At 38.4% G+C, this 24,217-nt stretch overlaps 1 protein-coding gene across 28 annotated transcripts in view; it reads right to left on the bottom strand.

Moving 5' to 3' along the window:
• The window catches only part of NRXN1 (neurexin 1), a 1,204,011-nt gene that overhangs the window by 708,346 nt on the left and 471,448 nt on the right, over positions 1-24,217 (bottom strand). For all 28 annotated transcript variants that reach the window (XM_047745932.1, XM_047745934.1, XM_047745950.1 and 25 more), the window contains one exon: positions 24,040-24,201. In XM_047745932.1, the coding sequence (XP_047601888.1) occupies positions 24,040-24,201 (162 nt within the window). The remainder of the gene's footprint in view (positions 1-24,039; positions 24,202-24,217) is intronic.

Here is a 24,217-nt window from a genome sequence, read left to right as displayed (position 1 = left end):
CTGGATGCCCTACCCTCAAGCACTTCAAAATGAAATTCTCTAAGATCAGAATGTTCGTGCAGTTTATCTAAATGGAATCACAGTTTAAGAGATCAAGTGTCATTTCTTGTGAATCTTACCAACTTGAGCACGATCAGGTGAACAACCCCTATGATAGATAACTAAGGTGATCCCTTTCATGTGAATGCACAAGCATGTTATGGGTACATTTTCTTCACTCCATCAGTCCAGTTCTGCCTCGGTACTTCTGCACTGACAAGGGAATTGGACAAGAGCCCACGGAGCCCGTGTCATCTAGTCCCAGTGGAGACTCGGGCACTGGATTTGTAAGTATGTTTCTCGCATATTTCCACTATTTTGAAAATGATACAAACTGTGCCACATAAAAAGTACAGCAGGACACTCTTAAATACTATCAATTTTAAAAGCCACGACTCACAAAATAAAAAAAAAAGATTTAGGTGGGGGAAAGGAAAATATTTTATAATCAAGTGGACCCTAATACAATGCTTTATTCTGGGGAGAGATTTGATCTCTCTGGTCAGTGGTTCTAACAGAATACATTTTGCATATTAATAGCAAAATGTAATTTTGTTTGTTCTTGCAAAGAGGAAAGCAACCAAAATTCTCTTGACTTATATAGTAACATCTATGTATTTTTGCCATGCTTTACAGATTAAAAAAATGTTTTAAATGGCATGTGATAGTTATTCTTATATCCAGCCCATCTAGGCTGTTTAAAGCATGTTATTGGAGGAAACATAACATATATTAACAACATTAACGAAAACTAGATATTATCATACACTTTAAATTGTCTGACAATGATATCCTTGGCCTCTCAGCCCACATATTTTAAAAAGGTGAACATTATAAAAAAGAAACATTAATAGTGATCTATTCCTTTAAAATTGGCAATCTGAAACAATAATATAATTGACTATGTATCAGAGTGAAAGATACTTCCAACCTGAAAAGTATATTTGTATTTATAAAGATATGTTTGAACTTACTTGATTTTGTATTTCACATTTAATATTAAGGTAGATCAGGACATAGGGTCATATCTACGTAAACTAAAACTTCATTCATGTATGAATCTGTCAGTTTCTTTGTCCTCAAAAATCAAAATACACATTAGAACTGCCTGGCAACCTTCAACACCTGTAGGCATCTGTGTGGGAGCATCATAGAACAAGCCATTTGCTCCAGATCATTAAACATGGAGAAAGGCTTCCTGCTAATTTTATTGGACCTGGTAATGTGTGCTTTGTTGAAAGAGTTCCATTAAGCCAAAAAGGAAAGCCTTTTAATACAGAGCCAAGGCTGGAGGAAAGGGGCTGAAGCATGTCTCTTCCAAAAGACTCACAGGGATAGGATAAATGGGTTGTGTGCTACTTAATATTGAAGAAATGATTTAAGTTTGCATTTTGGTTCTTTATTCCATTCAATCTAGTCCTACCTGAACCTAAAAAAAAAAGAAAAGTGCTAAACCTGGCATTTTCTCATTCTCCCTTCCCTCCACCCTTCACCATAGGGTTTTCCTCTGCCTTCTTCCATCCTATCTTGAATTTAGGAAAGACTCTCATACTACTTAGGGCCAAGCCTTCTGTAATGCTCCAGATCCAATTCCCTTGCTTATTTATACAGCAGTCCAGTATTTTGTGCCTATGCCCAGGTGAGGGTCCAAGCTCTAGGATGAATTCTAGAAGAAATAAAAGAAGACCTTTGCTTTGAAGGAACCAACAAAACACTAATGGGACACCAGAATGGGGACCCGATTTGCATGACCAGGTTAAAAATTCTGCTGTGCTAGGGAAATCAAGCATCAGATGTATGTTTGATGAAGTCCTGGTAGACATTTGGAATAAAATATAAAGAGGACTTCGGAAATATTGGTGAGACCTTATTGTACTCAGTGTAACACCTAACCAAGAAAAACGAACCCCTTCTTGGACTGTGATCTGATTTGACAGAAAACATGTTCTGAATTTCGAAAGCAGGAAGGAATTTGGTCTGATTAAATTTTTTGAGAAATAAGAGATACTCTCTGGGTTACTCAGTTTGTGTCTGGACTATTTGTTGTTGTTGTTGTCATTGTTGTTGTTGTTGTTGCAGGGGGTGGGGTGTGGTCCAAAGTCCTCTATTGTGATTTATGGGCCAGAGTAAGAAGAGACCTACCCCACCTTAACTCCATCCCAACTCCCCCCCACAGCCCTTACTCCAGTGAGGGAAGCACCTTAGCTAGACTGCCAGGTCAGCATTTGAGATTGTGAGTATGAATATTCTCCCTGGCAGACACATAAAAGATTCATGGAAACAGATCAAAGAACAGCATTCGTGGTGGTCCCAGTAAGATTGGAAAGGCTGCCTTGGACAAGACACATCTCTTAGTATTCTGTCATAGGGAGGAAGGACTGGGGGGCTCGGCATCTTCCCTATTTTCTCAAGTCAGGGCTTAGAGTCAAACATGGTTTTAACTTCCATTGCTACTATTATCTGCACTTCCTCAGAGCTCTCCTCTAGCCTAAGGTGGCATGGGGAAATGAGGGCCAAAGTGCTAAAACCATGCAAAAGTAAACACAGGTTATAAAATAAGAATAAATTACATACTACAGAAGCTATTATCTTTCCAGCATTTTCCATTTCTCTCACCGAATGGCTCCCTAAAACTCTTGCAGTGATTTCCTGTAAGAAAACTAACTCTTTGGAAAGCATATTTATTCTTTGTGAGAGCAGAACTGAGTTTCGTGTTTTGATTTCACAATTATGATCAGGAGGTAGGAACTTCCCTTCAGCATTAGGCTTCCTCCGGCAACAGCCCTTCTCTTTCCTTCTGCTCATGGGCAACTTTCTTAAAAACACAAAAATAATTCATGGCTTCCATCTCTTCACCAGCCACTTCTTCCTTAGCCTCCTGCCATCTGAGTTCTTGGGACAACTGCACTTTCAGAGCTGCCCCATTACTTTTTCTCAGATCTTCCCTGACTGTTTATAAACAGCTGTTACTGTTACTCATGACATAGGCCATGCTATTAAATATACACATCTGTTTTTTGGAACATCCCTTATGTGCTTCTATGTTGCTCTATGCCATTTCATTTTAATTTTGCTATCCTCTCTCATTACACAAAAAAGTCACATTCAAAGAGGTTGTGCAATTTATCAATAGTGCTGGACTCAGGATTGGAATGCAGATTTATCTAACTTCATAACCTTAACTCTCCTCCTCTTCCACTGTGCCTAGACAGGGATGCTCGGTAGTTTGCAATGATCTCATCACAACTATTAGAAGAGAGGGCTGGTCAGGTCAGAACTGCAAAGAAAAAGCTTTGTCTCTAGCAGAACAGATGGTGAGCTTTGCCAGTCCTCCCTGGGAGGAGTGCCCCACTGCCCATCTGGCTTGGCAGCCTTCAGGGGCCCTGCCATACACAGGACATTGCAGTAGGGATTTCCCTGGTCTGTCTGGAAGAAGAATCCTGGTGGACTACTCCTCAGGTCTTTGTGAGGCTTATGAAAATGTCCTAGGACATGCTTCTTAATGAGCAGAGCCACATGGAAAGGTCTACTGTGGGGAGGGACATGGCCTGATCTGGGTCTTTGTTCTGGCTGTCTCAGATGACATCAACTCTCTAGCCATGTCACAGTCCCCTAAACATTTGACTGATGTATCAGCAGGGTCATGGTCTCTCTGATCCGTTGTAGCAGCCGAAAATCTATTTTCAAAGATCTACTCTTCTCTCCCCAGTCATAAGGCCCCTTTCAAGCTGTTCCCTCCTGTGGTCTTATCTGTCATTAGGCTAATGCCCTAGACTCTGAGACACAACCCTTCCCTTCTGACCCCCTCTTTTTCCCCTGTTTTCTCTCCCTGACCTTATTTCCTAACATGGGTGCTTCTCAAGGTTCTCGTAATTCCATTCTCCTCCCATCTCTCTTCATTCCCTTTCCAGATGAGCATGCCCGTTCTGAAATCTATAATACCTCCTCCGTGTGAATGGCTCCTAATCTCTCTCTTGAGCTTTCCATAGCAGCAGAGGAACCTCTCTGCAGGTTTTTAAGGCACTACAACATAGATTGTATAATTTGCATACAATTGCAGGTTGCATACACTGCATAATTTCTTGCTTGCTACTCAGTAGTCAGTGCACACTTGGAATGCAGCTCAGTGTTGAAGAAACATTTGTTGAACAAATAAATGAATGAGTCTCTTCCTGTCTCTCCTCATTACCTTTCGTGATGAGCCTACCCTTTCCCAAAGCTTCAATCCCTCCTCTATGTGAATTTGTCAAACAAATAAATGAACGAGTCTAAAACAAAACTCATTTTTTCCCGCCTTTATCCAATATTCTGCCTGCCACTGCCCTGAAACAGGTTTGAACACATACTGAATTAGTTTGAATCTTTATTCAGTCCATTAATAGGATGAAGCCTCAGGCAAATTACTTAGCTTCCCCCAGCCATCTCCTTTAAAAAAAAAAAAAAATCAGAGAGAAAAATCATCACTCTGCTTGTTTATTGTGAAGATGAAGTAGTATTGCTACATAACCTCAGTACCAGTGAGACCCATCCTTATCAGCCTTCATTCCTACCTCTCTTAGTTCTTTGAAAAGTACACTGACGATCTCATTTAACTTTCACAAATACCTCATATTTTATATTTTACATATATACTCTAAATATTTTTATATGTACTTTTGTATTTTTTTCCTTTTTTTTAAAATTAATATACAATGTATTATTAGCCCCAAGGGTACAGGTCTGTGAATCACCAGATTTACACACTTCACAGCACTCACCATAGCACATACCCTCCCCAATGTCCATAACCCCATCCCCTTCTCCCAACTCCCCTCCCCCTGGCAACCCTCAGTTTGTTTTGTGAGATTAAGAGTCTCTTATTATATTTCTACTTTATAGATGAGGTGGAGAGGAAACAGAGGGACGGAAAATGTAACCTAATGGCCCACACTCACACCAAAATCAAGTCCTAGGCAGATTACTCCAGAGTCCATACAATAAACCGCATCACTCTTAGACTGCAAGTTCACTAAGAGGTAGGGTTTAGATCTTTTAAAAATGGATAAACTACAGGGCTTCAAGTAAACTGAGCCTTTAGAATTTGGTCACTAAATACTGAAGGGATAAACAAATATGATTATTGCATGAAATCTGACCTCCCCGTTTGATAAGGCATTTTAGGGTAAACTTTATCCCCCATAATGCTAAGTGCAATATGTCCAACAAATAATCCTTTTTAAAGAGTTTTTTTACTTTGTTTATTTTAGAGAAAGAGTGAGCAGGGGAAGGGGAGGGAGAGAGGGAGAGGAAGACAATTTGAAGCAGACTCCACACCAAGCATAGAGCCTGACACTGGGGTCGATCTTCCAACCCTGAGATCATGACCTGAGCAGAAACCAGAAGTCCAAGGCTTAACTGGCTGAGTCACCCAGGTGCCCCCCAGCCCAGAAATATTCTTGACTTAAAGCTTATGATGTAATAAGGAAAACATACTTGGCAATGTTTTTCCAAAGACAAGAGGGTAGGGGTGTTGCATGACAGAGGAATTTTAAGAAAAGGATAAATGGGGAGCAATTCAGAGCAAACATGTTTCACTGCTAGTTGTATAAATCAACATCCCAGCAACCAAGCAGTAATTTCTTCATCAGAATAGGGAATAAATACATGGTTAGAAAATTTGTCCTGCTAATTGGGGTTGAAGCAGTTGCACCTGATTAAAAGGAAATCCTCAGAAATGTTTTGATGTTTTCTATGAGAAGCTAAAAAACACATTATAATTCAAGTTGTGGAGAGAAATTTAATGCATGTTAAGCAGGGTAGAAAGGGTGAATGATTGTTTTGTCAGTTGGTGGGGTGGGTTTCAATCTTCATAGTGACTATGAGCCTAACTGAAGGAAGGCGGAAAGGAATATCAGAAAATGAGGGGTGCAAAACCAAATGGAGGAAAGCAGACTGACTGCTAACATAAGAAATTAATATTGCAAATTATCTACACAGAATTTGAGATAAAATGAGAAACAAAAACAGTAACTTAGAAAAGATGTATCTGACTCCAAAAGAAAAAAGAACTGTTCAAGTACAGCAGGTTGTTGAAAAGCTTAAACACACACACACACACACCCCAAACTAAAATGAACTTGTTTTTTTTTTTTCTGAAAATGATAAGAACATACACAATTTAACTGCTTAATTAGAGTTCTATTACTTAATCATAGTTCCACAGCTACAGGCATAATACAGTATAACCTGCAGAGTTCAGCTATAACTAGAGACTGAAAATTTGAGGGAGCTGGGGGAATATCTAAGTAACATGCTAAGATTTGATTTCTGTGCCAAGGAATAGTAATAAATATGAAAGGCATGTTTTGTGGACCCTGCAAAGCTCACAACTTTACTTACAAGTAAAGTTTCTAGAGAAAGAAATAACCAAAACGTTTACCTTTCTCTAACACCGTTTGAGAAACTTTTTAGTCATATGATGACAGACAAGAAAGGTAAGGTTAATTTGAGACATGTGTGTAGAATCATGCGATCATTAAAGTTCAGGTAAGAATATAAAAAGAGTAAAATGACACAAAAGATTCTGACATTTAAAAACTGGCAAGGAGAAAATGCCTCCTGACATTCTAAATTTATTTGTAAGTGAAACATTAAGGGAAAAAGAAGTATTCGGTAATGCTGTGGACACTTCTAACAACATGGTTATTATTTTGTAAAACTGAAGTTTTTATTGGATGGGTCAAGGATAAACAAATCATTGGGCACATCTTTGCAAAAAATAATGATCATACTTGGGAAAGTCACTTAATCTGGCTGTGCCTTAGTTTCCTCACTTATATAATTAACATTTCCCCCCTAACCACTATGATATATACATTGCCATATTTTCTTCTGATATTAACATTTGCTATTTATGGAGTGAGATGACTATCTAAGAAAATAGTTATAGGTAAATTAAATCAGAATGCTGTAAAGATCTGGTATGCTTAGGCATTTCAGAATTTAACACTTGGATTTGCCCGTCAAACAGTATATTGGGTTTGACATGTATGCTAGACACATGATTTTGGGGATGCTATTGGAACAAGAGAAATTCTGATGAATGGGGTCAGATATAGTATGTCAAAGGCTTGAGTGAACTCAAATGATTGTGAGATTAACTCTCAGAAACCACGACCTTGACATCTGCCATGGAATTCTAAGAAAGAAGGTCCAAAATGATCATCTTAGAAAGAGCTTAAGTAATAGGAAGAGAGGTGAGAAGAGTATGAAATTTGAAATTAACCCCACATAATTTTAAAAATTTTTCATGACAATTTTACTGTTTATTAAAATCTGTTTTAAGTGGACTTTCTTAAGTTTGTATAGTGTTGACCTGGCAGATTTCAAAACGACTTCAATTTTGTCAGTGTTTGCCAGGTCTGCCATGCACATTATAGATTAGAGTGTATTTAAATACTGTGAAAATGTACTGTTGCATAAGATAGGTTTAGCTCCTTCACTCTGAGGCAATTTTATCTCCTTGGTTAGTCAGACAAACCCTGTGTTATCAAACAGAACTATGACATCTTTGATATCTGCATTGCCTGCTGCTTCCATGAATCTAGCTAGAGAAGGAACATAATGGAGAGAGTTATATTGTGAGAGAGTCTGGAGCAGGGGCTGTAAGACTCACTTCTCTACCTAATCCTACTAATGTTTAACACTGAGGCCAAAACATGTCTCTTTAGTTCTCTCTTCATTTTGAATGGACTAAATGATCCCAACTGTTTTTTTTTCTTTAAAATTACATGGATTTGTGGAAAAGGCTGGCAATCTGAAGGACTAACACTTAATAAATTCCACTGTATTTCATCTAGATTTGAGAAATTCAGATTGACACAGAAAACCACACATGTACTATATTGGATATGAGATCTTAAGACCAAAACAAAAAATACAGCATCGCAGATTTATGAACAGGAAAGAGACAGTGAATGTGTTGCCCTATCTCTTTCTAGTTTGGGCATCCTGGAAAACTCCACTGAAAGCTAGGTTAGAACATGTCTTCTAATTCTTCCTTTCAAGCGCCATAGAGATCCCTCACTATTTAAGGTTTTAATTATGTGTATCTTTAAAGATCACTTCTCATTCAGATTTTTTTTCAAAAATGTCATTTTTCACCTTCTTATAGTTGCTCTTATTTTTGGGTTTTGTACACTTATATTTCCACTAAAAAAGAAGATGATCAAAAAGGAGTTCTTTCTCTTCCTCTCTTTCTCTGTGTGCGTGTCTCTCTGCTCCCTCCCTCCCCACTTCCTTCCTTCCTAATAAAATCATCAAAGGTTCAGATGCACATTCAGTTCTTAATAGAATAAAACAGACTATGAATTAAAGACTATAAGGGAAAGCACTTTTTGAATCTCATCTTTCTTTCCACTGGCTCTTTTACCTCTTGCCCCATGTGTACACGGCTTAATATGTACCATCACAGGACCAGCTGTAGACATGGCTCCTCTCATTTCCATTCTTTTTTTTTTTAAACATTTTTTTTAAAGATTTTATTTATTTATTTGACAGACAGAGATCACAAGTAGGCAGAGAGGCAGGCAGAGAGAGAGAGGAGGGAGCAAGGCGCCCCGCTGAGCAGAGCCTGATGTGGGGCTTGATTCCAGGACCCTGGGATCATGACCTGAGCCGAAGGCAGAGGCTTTAACCCACTGAGCCACCCAGGTGCTCCTCATTTCCATTCTTTACTGGAGTCCAGTTTTAGAGTCAGGAGGGATAGATTGGTCTGAGAACTCTCTCTTCAAAGAACAGAAGACAGAGTTGGCCTCTGATATCTTCCTGGTCCATGCTAAGGATTTCCACTGGAAAATATCCCTAGAAGCCCACTGCTAATGGCATCATTCTTCATATCTACTCACCCATTCATAAGCACCATTTGCCTCCTGGGATCAAATTATTACTTAAAAACAGACTATAAGGCAATTATATGCAGAGGTCATCCAGCTACCTATGCTAGAATGCAGGGAGGTGCAGAGGAGTGGAAGCATACCCAGTATTTTGAATTTTTGACAACACCAAGTGTTTTGATCATATGCCCTATGACTGGACTGTGGGCCCGGCTACAGGCTTAAAGCCATGAAGTCTGTTTGATGGGAACCTGTAAAACTTAACGAGAATGTGGGTCTCTGAGCATCAAAGCAGGTCGGTGCCTCAGAAAGGCTTTGAGGGCCTGTGCAGAAAAAGACTCTTCTTACATTTGCCCTGTTCCTCAATAGTCTGATTCTGGATGCTTTAACTACCTTTCCTTAAAGGGGAATAAATAAATACATAAATAAATAATCAAGCAAGCAGACAGGAATCTCTTTCAACCCACATATGTTTTTCTTAGATTTCAGAAGTATTTTGTTTGTTGCTTTGTTTTGTTTTTGATCAGGGAGATGGTGGTGGTGGGAAATTCTTATCTTTCCTATATTTTGAGGATAATTAAGTCACTTAGAGTGATATGTCAGAACCTCTTTGGCTAGAACACTTTTGAGAGTAGGATTTTAAAGAGCTTTATATCCAAAATATTTACCTTTGTACAGATAATCACTACCACAGCAAGGGTTTTAGCTTTTATATAAGTCTTATTGTAGGAAGGGACCTCAAAGTATACGAAGCTTAATCCCCACACTCCACAGTTGAAACCCTGGGTGCTCACAGAGCTTGAGACAAAGACACTGGGTTAGCCTCCATATGCGCTTGTCAACTGTAAGAGATGTACAGTCTGAAAAATTGCAGCCAGTTTTCTTCCTTTCTTACTGCTTCCCATCACTCTTGTCCCTCACTCCTTTTAATTCTAATCAGAAGAATAACTCATTTGATTGCTTTGTTTTGGTAAAAACAGGAAGATTTTCTCTTGTTGTTCACATCTTTTATTGTTTACTTCTCCAGAACTCAAGTCATCTTGATTCTACCTTTGGCACCCCTGGACTCTTTGGTATTCCCAGGACTTCTTTTGTCCCTAGATCAACTCTTCAAATCTTTCCTTTGATTTGCTGTACTTCTCCCCCCCCCCCCCCCCCCTCCGGAGGCTTGGTGCCTTTTGATCATTCCTACTGAGTTCTGGCCCTATCACAGACCTTTCTAGAAGTCTCCCCAGCAACTGGTAACAAATAGTAACCATTGTTAAAGTCCTTCCATCATTTGCCTCCGTAACACCCTAAATTGTTAATAAAAGTGCAGGCTCACTGCTAAACCAGAGGCTATGGGGACAGAGATCTGTGGTCTAATAAACTCTCAGGTGATTCTCACACATACAACTTTTCAACCACTGCAGCATTCCCACCTGCCATCATTTTATCCATGTCTCATCTCCCCCAGTTTTTAACCAGCATCATTGTTTACCTGTCTTCCACGCACTCTTGCCTAGACACACTGACTGACCTGGCTCCCTCAAACACGATATGAGTTCTTTTACAAATATGCCCTCTCTCCAATTTTGACTCTGTCTCAACTTTCCATCTCATACCCCATTCACTTGGAGAGACACTACTTTTCTTTCAAGGCCAAACTCACATATTAGCTCCATGAGAACTCCCCCTGCCTTTTTTTTTTTTTTTTTTTTTTTTTTGACATTGCTCATCCACTCTCCAAATACTGTGTTAACTTAGAATGCAGCACATACCTTTGTTACAGGACTTATCTCACTTTAGTGTAATTACAATGAATCTACTCAAGAGTTATGGGGCACCAACTGTGCCCTAGGTGTCAGCACTAAAGAAATAGAAGCCACAGTTCAGGCTACAAAGAAAATTACCCCCCCCCCCCCAGCTTTTTCCAGGCAGAGTCTTCATCTGAACCAGAGAATGCAATAACCATTTTCTCAATTCTCTCAGGGATGATAGGAACTAGCACTTTTATATACAATGACTGTCTTAGGGCATTAGGGCTTAATCTTCTTGAGAAACCCTAGGTGATCAAACATTGGTCAATTATAGCAGCAATAAGTGTTATGACAGAGATAAGTCCAAGGTGAGAATGGAGAAGGAGAATAACAACACCTAACTGCTTATGTGTTTGTTTTCCCGGTATCATGTCTTATTCTTTTTCTGTCCTCACTTAGCATCTAGCACAGGCTCATTTTAGGGTGGTCCTTTAATACATATTTTTAATGAAAAGCATTGGAATTCATCATTATGGGTGTGTGTTTTCGGAATCTAGTCAAGGCAATGCAAATCATATTTGTGAACCCAGCATCTACTCAGTGCCTGAGACACATTTGGCACTCAGCGAATAAATGAACAAGTTTAGAAGGGCTGTTACTCAAAGATCCTAAGTAGTGCCTAAAGAAAAAGATCAATGTAAAAAATCTGCCCTATTACTTAAACTACATTTCTGGGTATCTCACTTTAAATTTAATTGCTTCCTGTGTTGTATGTATTTCAAAGAGAAAAAGGAAGTTTTTATTAAACATGTCAAGCAAAGTTGTATGAAGTGAAAAAAGGCTGCGTTTCCCTGGGTGGAAGGTGGGGGTAAGTGGTGGTATTTTCAGTGTTATAGTCTATCTAATAAATCCAAGGAAATTTAATTTGAATATATTTTCAAGAACAAATAGCCTCCAATAACCAACTGGGCTTAGGAGAAAATAGTAGGGAAATAATACAAAATGCCATACAATTCTGGTATCCTAAAGAAATTTTCAGGGAGGGTCTGTGAAATCTCCTTCTCTAGTAAAAAGTCTGCAGTCACCTTGCTTCAGATAGACCCATCTATTTATATACATCACATAGCACACTCTTCCTGGGATTAATGGTTTTCTCATTTATGTCCGTTAGAGGTATCTCTCTTCATTTAATCAGTTTAGAAAGGTGCCATACTTCTTAGCTGCCTCTAGGGGGCTCTTATTAAAATTCATGCTGCAGAAGCTGCGTTTCTCTAAATGGTTCTTTAATGTCTCAAATCCCCAACTGTCTAATTTATATCCAAGGAAGAGTTTACTTCCTTTAGGGCATAACCCATTATATTACAAAGTTGTTAAAATGTAAATAAATACATAGAAATCTGTTTAAGTTAGCAAATTGTGGTAATGCAAAATAATCCTACAGAAACCATGGCCTAAAAAATATATAAAGAGTATATATATATATATATATATATATATATATGGAATTCAGCATAAGAATATTACCATGCAAAAATGACAATTAACCCAAGTAAACCTGCACACAGTAATTCTTAGCATTTGGCAAGGGAAAAAATTCTGCTTATGAAAGCAGTACTCCTAAAGTGAAATAAAGGTTAAGAGACCTAGTTTAAAATTGTTATTAAAACATGAAGGAATTTCACTTTAATGGTCATGGGCTTAGTTCCAACGATTTCAGAGCGAAAGCTTATTGCTTGGATCATAAATATGACTCATCCCAAGACTGTATTCATCCCTAAATTTAAACTGTTGGGGGACTGGCCCTGTGTGTGTCCTGTTGGCTTCTCTGATCTGAGTGTAATCAGATCCTGATGTCCATCTCTGAAAAGAAAGTTGACCCCATACAAGGCCTTGGAGCCTGGGGGAGTTTCCATGGGATCAGGGCACTTTCAGATGCTGAGGCTCTGGCTGTAAGATTCAGAGCCACAACCAAGCAACTAGGTTGTACATTGTTTTATATTTTAAGATCCTTAAAATTCAGATCTGAGTGGCAGCTGAGATGCATACTAACCTAGGTTAATTGGCAGTGCTTAGTGACTTTAACATAATTGTGCATCTTATAGTCAATGATGTCAATAAAATACGGTAGTGGAGGTGCTCTAGCTAAGTGATTTTCAAACTTTAATTTGCATAGGAAATCACCTGGGGATCTTATTAAATTGTGGATTCTGATTTAGTAGATCAGGGGAGGAGCATGAGGTTTTCCATCTAACAAGCTCCCAGGTGATGCTAATGCTGCTGGTTCCAGGCCACTCCTCCAGGAGGAGTAAGTCCCTAAAGGGGCTAACAGTGGTTGGTGGGCTTTATTTCTTTTTAAACTACTCCAAAAGTACAGCTTTTAGTTGTATGCTATTGTTTAGAAGTTGTACTATATAAATTCTATGTAATTTTATATAAATATATTGATCAATACATAATCAAATAATTATTAAATAATAACTAAAGGTAATGATAGTGAAGGATTGATGTCAATCTTTGGTGACCATATTTTTTTTTTGCCTGGGGACCCTGGGGAAGAAAATGTTAATTTGCTATTTCAAACATTTAAGTCTCCCATCTGAGGCTCTGATTTGTCTACAGGTGATAGACACCAGCAAGGGTACAGCAATTGTTTTGAAAAGTAATGGTACCTGAAATGTAATGATGATAATATCTTTAAAAGGTTAAAAAAAGTATCTGAACTATAAAGATTAAGAGACTCTCCCCACTTCTTCATAAGATACCCACATTTTTCTCAAAAAAATTGGAGTTTCTCAATTAGCTTTACTAATTTCTGATGCAGCAGAAGGTGGGTATTTTATAATTTAGGGAAACAAACCAGGAAAGCACACTGGGCTGAGAATCAATGAACAGAGGTTTTCTGAATTATTTTATGTGTTCTTGATGTGGCCTTAATGATATTAAAAATAATTTGTGATTCCCAAGCTAATTCGATTTCCTCACAAAGCTAACTTTTTTTTTTAATGATTTTGTTTATTTGAGAGAGAGAGAGAGCATGAGAGGAGAGAGAGATCAGCAGGAGAAGCAGACTCCCTGCCGAGCAGGGAGTCTGATGTGGGACTCAATCCCAGGACTCCAGGATCATGACCTGAGCCGAAGGCAGTTGCTCAACCAACTGAGCCACCCAGGTGCCCCACAAACCTAACTTTTAAAGTGAGATACTGTGTGTCAAATCTCATAAACTCATCTGTAATCAGGAAAATCCTCATGCTTTGTAGGGTCCAGGGAAAAGTGAAAATAAGGAGCTCCTTGTTCAGAAGTTATTAGGAATCTCAACATGGCAACAGGAAGATATTAAACCAAGAATACGTGTGGGGCCCGGTATGCCTACATAGGTCATGTCTCCATGAAGCATATATAGGTTGCAATAGGTTCCTTTCTGCAATATAATTATAGCTACTACTCACTAATTATTGAAATATTGCGTACCAGGCACTATGCTAAGTGCTTCAGTTACATAGTTTCATTTAAACCTTTAAAGAGAAGAAAACTGCAACACAAAAAAGTAACTTTTCTGAGGTTATAAAAGACCAAGTTTAGGGAGAGTCAAGATTTGAACCCAGATCTGTCTGTTTTCAAAGCCTTTCATCTCACCTAGTTAAGAGTAATACCAATCTCCAACTGGTTATTGTCATCCCCATTTGATTTTATTTGCAAACTTGGGCTCAGAAAAACTATGCATATTTGAAAGGCAATTCAATTATTCAGACCCTGATTAAGGGCACCTGGATGGCTCAGTGGGTTAAAGCTTCTGCCTTCGGCTCAGGTCATGATCCCAGGGTCCTGGAATTGAGCCCCGCATGGGGGGGGGGGTGCCCTCGGTCTCTGCTCAGCAGGGAGCCTTCCTCCCCCCTCTGCCTACTTGTGATCTCTGTCTGTTAAAAAAAAACAAACAAACGAAAAAAAACTTAAAAAAAAAATAGGCCCTGATTAGACAATATGCATTAAAACAATTATATCTTGGTACATTGTATGGAACCTGGTATATAGGACATAGTCATATAATACTCAGGGAAATAAACTGAACCTTGAGAGTCACCAATTTCTCTGTACAGAGAATATTTACTCAACAAAGACAAAAATCTCATTTTCCTATTATTTAAAATCATATGTTTCTGAATGATACCAGAATTATTTTTATTTTAAAGTAATTAATTTGTTTTAAATGTGTTTCAATAGTGACAATTGTCTTGAAAAAGACTATTGTGCACAGGAAAAATTTTCTTCCAAACATAGCACTTGAACTAAAGTATATAGGGTACATCATTTCATAATAGAAATTCAGAAAATCCAAAATATTCAATTTGTTTTAAATGGGTTTCAGATTTTTAAAATATGGCTCAAACTTGGTAAAGTGCAAACTTGCACTTCTATGGAATTTTTACTTTTCTTTGTAATGTGTTTTCTAATCCTTTATAGTCACTTTGTCTTTCCAATTCTTTTCCAATTCTGAGTGGAGCAAATTAATTGTGTTTCAATCCCATATAATAGCACACCGATTAGAGAGTTGAACAAAGAGAGACAGACAGGACAACTTGGATTACTTTGTCACCTTCTCTTTGAAGTGGTATGATTTCCCCCGACAGAACGAACTACAGCTTCTGTTATATTTCCAGAGCACTTTTTCAAACCTTACTTAAAGAACCTGTAATTACCTGTTTCTTTGTCGGGGCTCTAGTGGGTGTCCCCAGTGTCTGGTACTGAGCCTGGCACATAGTGGGTATTAAGTAATGTTGACTCATTGAATGCACCCATGCAAGTGTTAATGTGTAAGCAAATGGAACAATTTAAACAAGATCTCTAGTGGGTGTTGAAACTAAGAGATGTTCAGTCTTAGACATTATTCATTACTGCTTTCTGCTGGGCTAGGAAATGTCATCTTCTATAAAATATATCAAGTCCTCAAAATTAAAATGTCATTGAATCCCCTACCAAACAATGTTATGCTAGCCTGATATTTGAAAGCACTACAATCCATTATGCCAACTGCTGATATAGTTCCAGGCTATGGGGGCTTCTGCCAAAACTGATGGGAAATAAAAATCTGTGGGTCCCCTGGAAGGGAGGCTGCTACGTCCAAAAAACTGAATTCCAGGCAAGGACTCATCAGATGCTTTGTAAACTAAAGAGCTGAATTCCACTTCCTTGGGGACCTGAGCAGATGGGACTCCCTGAACCCAGTCTTGAAGAGTATCTATGGCAAAATGCCTGGTTTCTGCCCCAATTGCTTATCTGCTTTGTCCTCAAGGCTACAATGTACAGAGGGAAACTTAGTCTTAGCAATGTATGAAGCCAATACTTCAGAGAAGCCTACAAAGTACTTACAAATGTGATTCCTGTGTATCCTTGTTTATATGGTTGGCTACAGAGTACAGAAATTTAGGACAAGCATTTTTATCTCATTTACCCCCTTAGAGGAGGAAAGCTATGTAGGCTGCTAAAGGAAAGAAGAGGCTCATGGGGGTAATATCTCAGTACCAGCTGAGACCGTGGGAGAAATAATCCCATGGGAAGCTCATGCATAACTAACTGGACATCCAGGAAATTTTTTCCTGCTCCTTTCCCTCCCTCTTTGACACAACCTTCAATGTCCTAGCAATCTAGGCTGCGTTGTTGTATTTTTTTGTTTGTTTTCCTTTCCCCTCGAGCTTCTTATAAATGTCATTTCATCTGGGGCACCTAGGTGGCTCAGTTAGTTGGGTGGCTGACTCTTGATTTTGGCTCAGGTCATGATCTCAGGGTCCTGGGATCAAGCCCCTTGCCAGGCTCTGTGCTCAATGGGGTATCGGCTTGATGATTCTCTCTCTACCCCTCCCCTGCTTGCTCTCTCTCACTCTAAAGCAAAGAAATAAACCTTTAAGAAAAGTTCATTTCATCTAATTTTGCTTTAATAAAAATATTGAGAAAAAGAAATGAGAAGAGAGTAGAGGAAGCAACATAGAAGCAGTTAAAGGCAAGGATTCTGTGGTCGGATTATTCAGGTTCAGATCTTAGCTCTGCTACTAAGTTATTGTTTTCTCCTAGGTCAGTTACCTAACTTCTGTCTTCATGTCTTTTGTCAGGTAGGAATAATACTAATGTGCAACTATTGTCATGCTCAGAGTATTACCTTTGAATATACAAAGCACTGAAAAAAATAGCAGTGCACCCCATTATGGGATTAATTTAAAAGCAATACTAAAGATAAAATGCCCCAAGTTCACACACACACACACACTCTGCTCTTTTTTTCCAAGATTCTCTTGCTGCTAAGCTTGAAATAGTAAATATCAAATTATTTCACCATTCCAGTTGTTTTTTTTTAAAGTACATTATTTTTGCTGTGCTGCTGATGCCCCTAGCACAAGCCTGTTAGGAAATTCAGGATGTTGTAGATATTATATGAGAAATGGAAAATGATTAATATATTATTATTACTACTCTGGGATATACCAACTATGTTATCCTTTCAGTCACAGCTCTGACTTTTAATATCCCTTTATATAGTGTCTAGTATAATCCTAGACAGAGATACCACAGAGCTTCTATCACTAGAGTTTATTTGGATGGTCTCATTGAGGCAATGCAATCTAATCGGCATGAGCACTCAAATTACAGATGGAATATCAAGGTCATTTTCAACCTCACCATTCAGAGACATGGGTTCTGCTGAGCTCTCAAGAGTCGTAATTTGCAGGACTCTTGGGGATATTATTATGAGTAGTAGTACTAGTATTTTTACCTCACATGGGTTCTTGGAAAGACACCCTTAAAAGGAAAAAGAGACTTCCGACTTAAAAAAAAGCTGTGATCTGCTGTCCTGCAAATGAAATGAGGCAAAGGTAATTGACCTGTTTGCATTTTAGTGCTGACACTTTATTACAGCAGAAGAGATAAAATGCATTTCAGTATTCAGTATTTCCAAGATCTGAAGAAATTAGACAGGGCCTAATGGCACATAAAGATTTGTCAATTTCTTTGACATTCCCACAAATTCTATCTCATTTTCTTGTTACAGTTGTAAAGGCAAACTTCCATCTTCTGTGTTTTAAATTAGATGGGGAAAACTCATTTTCTTTCTAGACAAGAACCTCTGCCCAGAAGACTGCAGGCCAGCCTGCCTCCTTTCCAGTTGGACTAAACCAAGCTCTCTTAGGCATCACTAAGCCAAGACTCTTCCTCTAGAAAGTCAGCCCCAAGCCAAATAGTGAGTCCTTGCATTGCAGGAATCCCTCTATATTTTTTGCAGTCTTTTATTTTGAGGATTGTTACAAAACCTAACTTCAAATGCTTAGCTCAAGTGAGGACATTTTACCAAATAGTTACGGTGCTATTATCCCTAATATTGGAATAATAGTAGTTATATTGGTTATCTAATATTAGTTATCCAAATTACTTATCTAATATTAGTTATCTAATAATATGGTGAATAAAAAAAATATTCAGATCCGAATGGGACATGTCTAGGAAGAGATGACAACGAAATGCAAAATGCAGTTCCCTTCCTAAGAGAGTGAAGGAGGCCTGGGGAAATTACAGCATAAACTGTCAAATGCTACCTACTGAGGCACAGGCTGTGACGGCACAGGAAGAGAGCAAAGGCAGAACGTACATATAGGTATCAGGGCCTCCAACACAGAAGACTCTGGAGGAAATGAAAACCTCAGGAGATATGTGTTGCATTAGGACTGTGGAGCTCCTATGAGAAGGTCCTCTCACCTAAATGAATCCTTGCTCTTCCCAAGCTGCATGATTTACAGACATGAGTGAAGACCACCTTACCCTCCAAAGCTCCCCCTATGTCAAATTTCTACAAGAGGACACAAAGCCTCCTCTTGCAAACTCAGGAAGGTAACTTAAAATTCAAATTTTGCCATGGATCTTCGTTCTTACATGTAAATGACAGATACTCCAGTCTTCCCTGAGCAATGAAGGAAATAAGAACAGAAGGACACCTGAGGACACACATTTACTGATCTGGTTCTACACAGAAGAGTTTAAATTGGGAAGCCTTCACGATTGTCCAAAAGAAAAAAGCTAGGAATTAAGGGGTATTTGCACAAAGGATATTATGTACCTCTTTCTCAGTGCTGATGCTGGTACCCCATGGGAATTATAGAACTGCCACTGGAAATGGCAGAGGGGACCATGCTGATTATATGGAGGAATCAACTATTTTTTTTTAACGGGGTGGAGGGAGGGATGCTTACATAAGAGGATATTTTCTGAATCTCATCCATGTTGTAGCATCTTCCAAATTTGTAGTGCTGAAAGATTCTCAGTGTAATTAAAGGCTGAGCTGATCTAATTAGGTTGATGAAATTTTCAGTAGGGATTTAATTCCCCCTAGCATTTCACTATTTTTTTTTTTCTACAATCCCTCCTTAGGCTTATCCCAAAAGACTTGGTGGTGACATTCTAAATTGTCTCACACAGGCAGTGTCTCCACTCAAATAACTGATTGTAAAACCTCCAGCAGGTACCTATGGTTAAAAACAAACTTCAAATAAAAGATTCTAGGTTGTTTTATTGAAGACAATCCTTTCCTCCCTCTTCACTTTCATTTCCCTACCAATAAACTATATTAAATAATCTGCACTCAGGAGGGAAATAGGTGTTTCAAAGCATTCCGAAGGCACAAAGATACTAAGAAATGCATAATAACTGGAGTAGATTCTGAGGCAAGATTAATGGGGGAGTGGCATGACCCTTCCTTGTAAGTCATTTACTACAGAAGCCTTCACGGTCAAAATATTGGGACAGAAACACATATTAGTGGGATTTTCATCTATTTTTGAAGATTTAAAAAAAAAAATCCCTAATGAGCACCCAGGAAGCAACTGTGATACTTTTATACATTAAAATGCTTTTCCAAGTAGCTTAAGGTGAATGGGCAGGGCAGTAGGTGTCCTCAGACAGACTCCAAGCTCCTCACCAATGTGATTTATCTTTCTGCACGCTCCTCCAATTCCCTTTCCTGTTGCAGTGGTCACTCAAAAACTGCTTGCTGGAAAAATTATATTTAACTAAAATTATCAGTAATTCTTAAGCAACATATATTTCAGCTTTTACTCAATGTTATAAAAAACGCAAATATAAACAAATGTTTCTGCCAAAGCACGATTAATATTCCTTTTGTAAAAACTGGATTTATAAAGCATGTCTTTAAAGACCTATCATCTCTAGGAATTCCATAGATGTGGCCTATATAATGGTAATCTATTATTTACAATTTTTTTCCTTTAACTTTTCTCAAATATATATTCTTGAATGTCATTTTCAGTGAACTCAAACATTTCTCTAAAGACTTTTTGATTTATTTCTAATGAAAATTTAAATAATTTAAAAAACCTACTTCGATTGCCTTATTATAAATTCCTGGCCATTCAAGTTTCCCTCTTTTTTTTTTTTTTAAACAAACTGAGGTTAGGTTTTCTCAAATTGTGTTAAACCAACTTTATTTTGAAATTTATCTTATTTTAAAATAAAATAAAATTAAAATAAAATAAAAAATAAAATTTTATTTACTTTAAAATGTAATAACACTTTTCTTAATGAGGGTTCACTGCTCTGCATGCAAGCCAAGTTTCATCTCAAATAGGCACTATCAAATACCATATGGGGAAAGTCTTAACTGTTTTTAATGAACATTAGATTAGGGGTTGTTTCATTATGTTGAGTAATGTCTTCTTTTTTTCCACGTTAATCTTCATTATTAATTAATTAATTAATTTTTGAGAAAGCGCATGAGTGGGGAGGGGTAAAGGGAGAGGGAGAGAGAATCCTAAGCAGGGATGGGGCTCCATCTCACGACCTTGAGATCATGACCTGAGCAGAAATCAAGAGTTAGACACTCAACTGACTGAGCCACCCAGGTGTCCCTACACTTTAATCCTTAAAGAATGAAGGTGAGAATTAGTGAGAATGGTAGGCCATCTCTACTTTTGTCTTGAGGCTACGGTTTACAATAGAACAGAGACAGCCATTCAAAAATTCTATTTTAGGGTATGTGCTATGGTGAGTGCTGTGAAGTGTGTAAACCTGGCGATTCGCAGACCTGTACCCCTGGGGATAAAAATATATGTTTATAAATTAAAAATTAAATATTTAAAAAAAAATTCTATTTTATCTGACAGTATTGTGTGCACTACTCCTTTACCCTTTCATTACTCTTGGATAGGTCAGCTAACTTCTCTAGGTCTGTTTCTCCATTTCCACAATAAGGATCCTGGATTTGGAGAATGATTTCCAGGATCCTTCTTAATCTAACACCCTAAAATTTCTTTTATGATTTCAGACATGGTGTTACTAGCATCTCCCCCCAGGACTGGTCATCCTAAAAAGGATTACATAACAGATTGAAAAACAAATTGTTACGAGCCATAAATGAAACCATAATTAAGGTTTTAGACATGCAATGTGCTCCAGGGCAGAAAGCTTATAAAAGCTTAAGGAAGGCTTACATGGACTTAGTGTTAAGAGATGTGATGAGAAGGATGATGGGCATGTTCCTCTCTTTTCAGTAACTCTACAGAACTCATCTACCTAAAACAAAGTGATTTAACTCCAAATCTATGATACCGTGTCACATGTTGTTTCAGAAGTAAGAAGAGCAGGGCGTTCTAAATAAACGGTAATTCAAACGTGGACAAAAACTGCGACCCATCCAAAAACCCTCCAAGTAAGGTATGTTCTGATTTACAGGCTGATTATCCCTGTACCTTTCTACCCTCTACTGTGTCAGGAGGGAATAAAGTGAGGGAGATAACACCTCAAAAAAACAAAAAAAAACAAAAAAACCCCCCAAAAAACAAGAACCCCAAAACCAAAACAAACAACAAAACAATTAAAAAAACAAAAACAAAAAACAAAAACCTCCAAAACCTGGCAGCACTTGCCCCACACATCCCCCGGGCTGTGGGAGAGAGACACAAGGGAGGTGCCCAATCAATAAAGAGGAACAGAGAGGAACGGTATCAATCCAAAACCAGTAAAGATAATGACCAGAGTGAACCTGCATTGTATGGGCTCAGTAGGGGTAAATTGAATGTCACATGGAAGACCACTTGGCTTGTCTGTGCTATAGTGATTTTTGCGATTGAAAAACCAAATAAAAATAAATGAGTTCTAAAATCTGTCCACCACTCATTAACATTTAAACGTTACAACATTAATTTGACACACAGTTTAATCTGAAACTCTCATTTTAGATCACGGCAGTCCACGGCAGCTTCCTACACTCAAAAAGTTGTCCTGCCTCACTGAACTATCAGAAGACGACAAGGTTCAGCTGAGGGTGTTCACAGCAGAAAATCTTATGTTTTTACTGGATAGCCAAAAGAGCTCTTTAGCTACCATCGTGTTTCTGCTAAAGATTCTTAGATCCCCTTTCCTTTCCCTAGGCCACAGCTGGACTGACTTTCCACAGATGAAGCAGGGCCTAGGGGCTAACTGTAGGCTGGCCTGTTCACAGTGAAAGTGAGGAAATGGGGTGGGTGGGTGGCAGGCAGTGTGGTTTCTGTGCCCCCATGCCCCCTTCACAAGTCCCTTTCCCGGAAGAGGATTGTAGGCATCTTATCATGAGGTCTGGTTTCTGGGTTTTTGGGTTTTTTCTTTTTTTTTTTCACCATGTTTCTCCCTAATCCGAAACATGTTCTCTATCCCCTGCCTATCCAAACCATAGTCATCCAACAAGATTCTCACATTTTTACTCTTCTGTGTATCTTCCGCGCCTACTAAATTTCTCACTCATTTCATTCTCTCGGACACCAAAGGATATAACTCTGCCACACAATTTAATACCTCATCCCTCACAGTCTATTACACATTTCTAAGAGCTGTTTCAGTTTGTAAGCAGCTCGAGGGTTTGCACAATATTCCATGGCAGGGACCCAAACAAAGGTGTCTCCTGGGACACTGCATATTATGGTAGATAAGAGCACAACAGACTCTGACATCGGACTCCTTTGATTAAGCTCTATGCCTTAATAGTTGTTAGCTGTGAGACTTGATCAAGAAACTTAACTGCTCCAAAACCTAATACATCCCTGAAAAATGCAGATGATAACACGACTACCTATATTGAGGAGATCCCTGTAAGCTCTTAGGATAACATTTAGCACAAAATAAGAGATCAAAAAATGCCAGTGCTATTATCATAATAATGAAAATAATAATTATTTTATTATACCCACAGAACTTAGCATCGTCTTGGGTGATACTACATATTTATAAAGGGTGAAAGTTATTCTCTGGGAGACTGTTGATCCCTCCCACAACAAAGTATGGTTAAATTAAACTTTTCAGAACTGCATCTCCTTGTATTTGTTAAAATGAGCATTTTCAAATTCTTCTTAGGATTTTTCTATATCAAGCCACTACCAGCCCATACAGTATGTTCCCATACATGGAGGGGAGGTAAGAGTATGGTAAGCAGTGGCTGTTTTTCACTAATGCTTACCTGAATCAAGTTTATATGATTGGAGGATTTTCTTTAGAATAAACCGAAGTACGTAACTGCTTACCAATAGCACCCATGGCTAATCACTCATAAATTTACTGATTACACTTTACATTTTGGAGGTTTACACCATTAAATAGCAGCCATACAATACAAGAGAAATCTCTGGTTCTAGCAGCCAAAAGAAATTGAGTTCTACCTGACTGAAAACAGGCAGGATTCATGGCAAAAAAAATTAATATAAGTTGAAATTCAAGGACTTCCCAATCTTTTTTCCCCATACCCTGACAAGTTCCAATTTTATCAAGAGTTATAACAGATAAGGACAGCTGAGTACACGGGATGAAATTACTGATATCTTTTAGCCTGATAGTTTTGTTCAGATAAATATCAAGTGTGCTCATCAGATCTTAAATGAAACAGCTTCACTTCCTTTGGGACATTTTCAAACATAAGAACAAAATTATTTCATCACACAGACTCATTTTGTTTTTGTTTGATGTAACCTCTCTCTTGTATCCTAATTTTTTTCTTCTTTTTTCTTGTAATGATCAAACAAGACACCACTGTATTAAAAACATCTAAGACACTTAAGTAAAAATGAGCAAGGTATTGAACTTAACTCTAGCTCCTGCCTTTCTTTGTTTCACTTTCCTTTATAGCTAATACACAACTTCCCATGCAGAACTCAACTGTGACTTACTTACAGACTAGAGGCAATTCATTCCTTCATCATGTCCCATGAGCTGCCTCCCTCCCCCAACCCTATACCATCAACAGCAGAATATTGAATTTAAGGTTGTGCCCTTTGACTCCGCAAACACTGGGTCTTCAGCAAAGGTGCTCTCAGTCCGGATCTGAAATGATGGGATCATGGATTAGGAATGATTCTGGTGACAGTGATATTTACCTCTTTGAGACAGCCCATAAAGTTGTTACTGACTGGTGACCCTGGAAGGTCTGCTGTGCTGGGACTGCCTCCAACATAGAAAAAGTCATCAGACCCCAGCATGGTATAATCTTCTTGCGTGTAGCCCGTAGTGGTAAGAATCCCATCCACTGATATTGTCACCTAGATAACAAAGCAC

The sequence above is a fragment of the Lutra lutra genome, chromosome 9 (assembly GCF_902655055.1).
Source record: "Lutra lutra chromosome 9, mLutLut1.2, whole genome shotgun sequence".
In the NCBI taxonomy this organism is placed as follows: Eukaryota; Metazoa; Chordata; class Mammalia; order Carnivora; family Mustelidae; genus Lutra; species Lutra lutra.
Note: the sequence above shows the minus strand (reverse complement) of the source record. Positions and strands in the feature narration are given on the sequence as shown.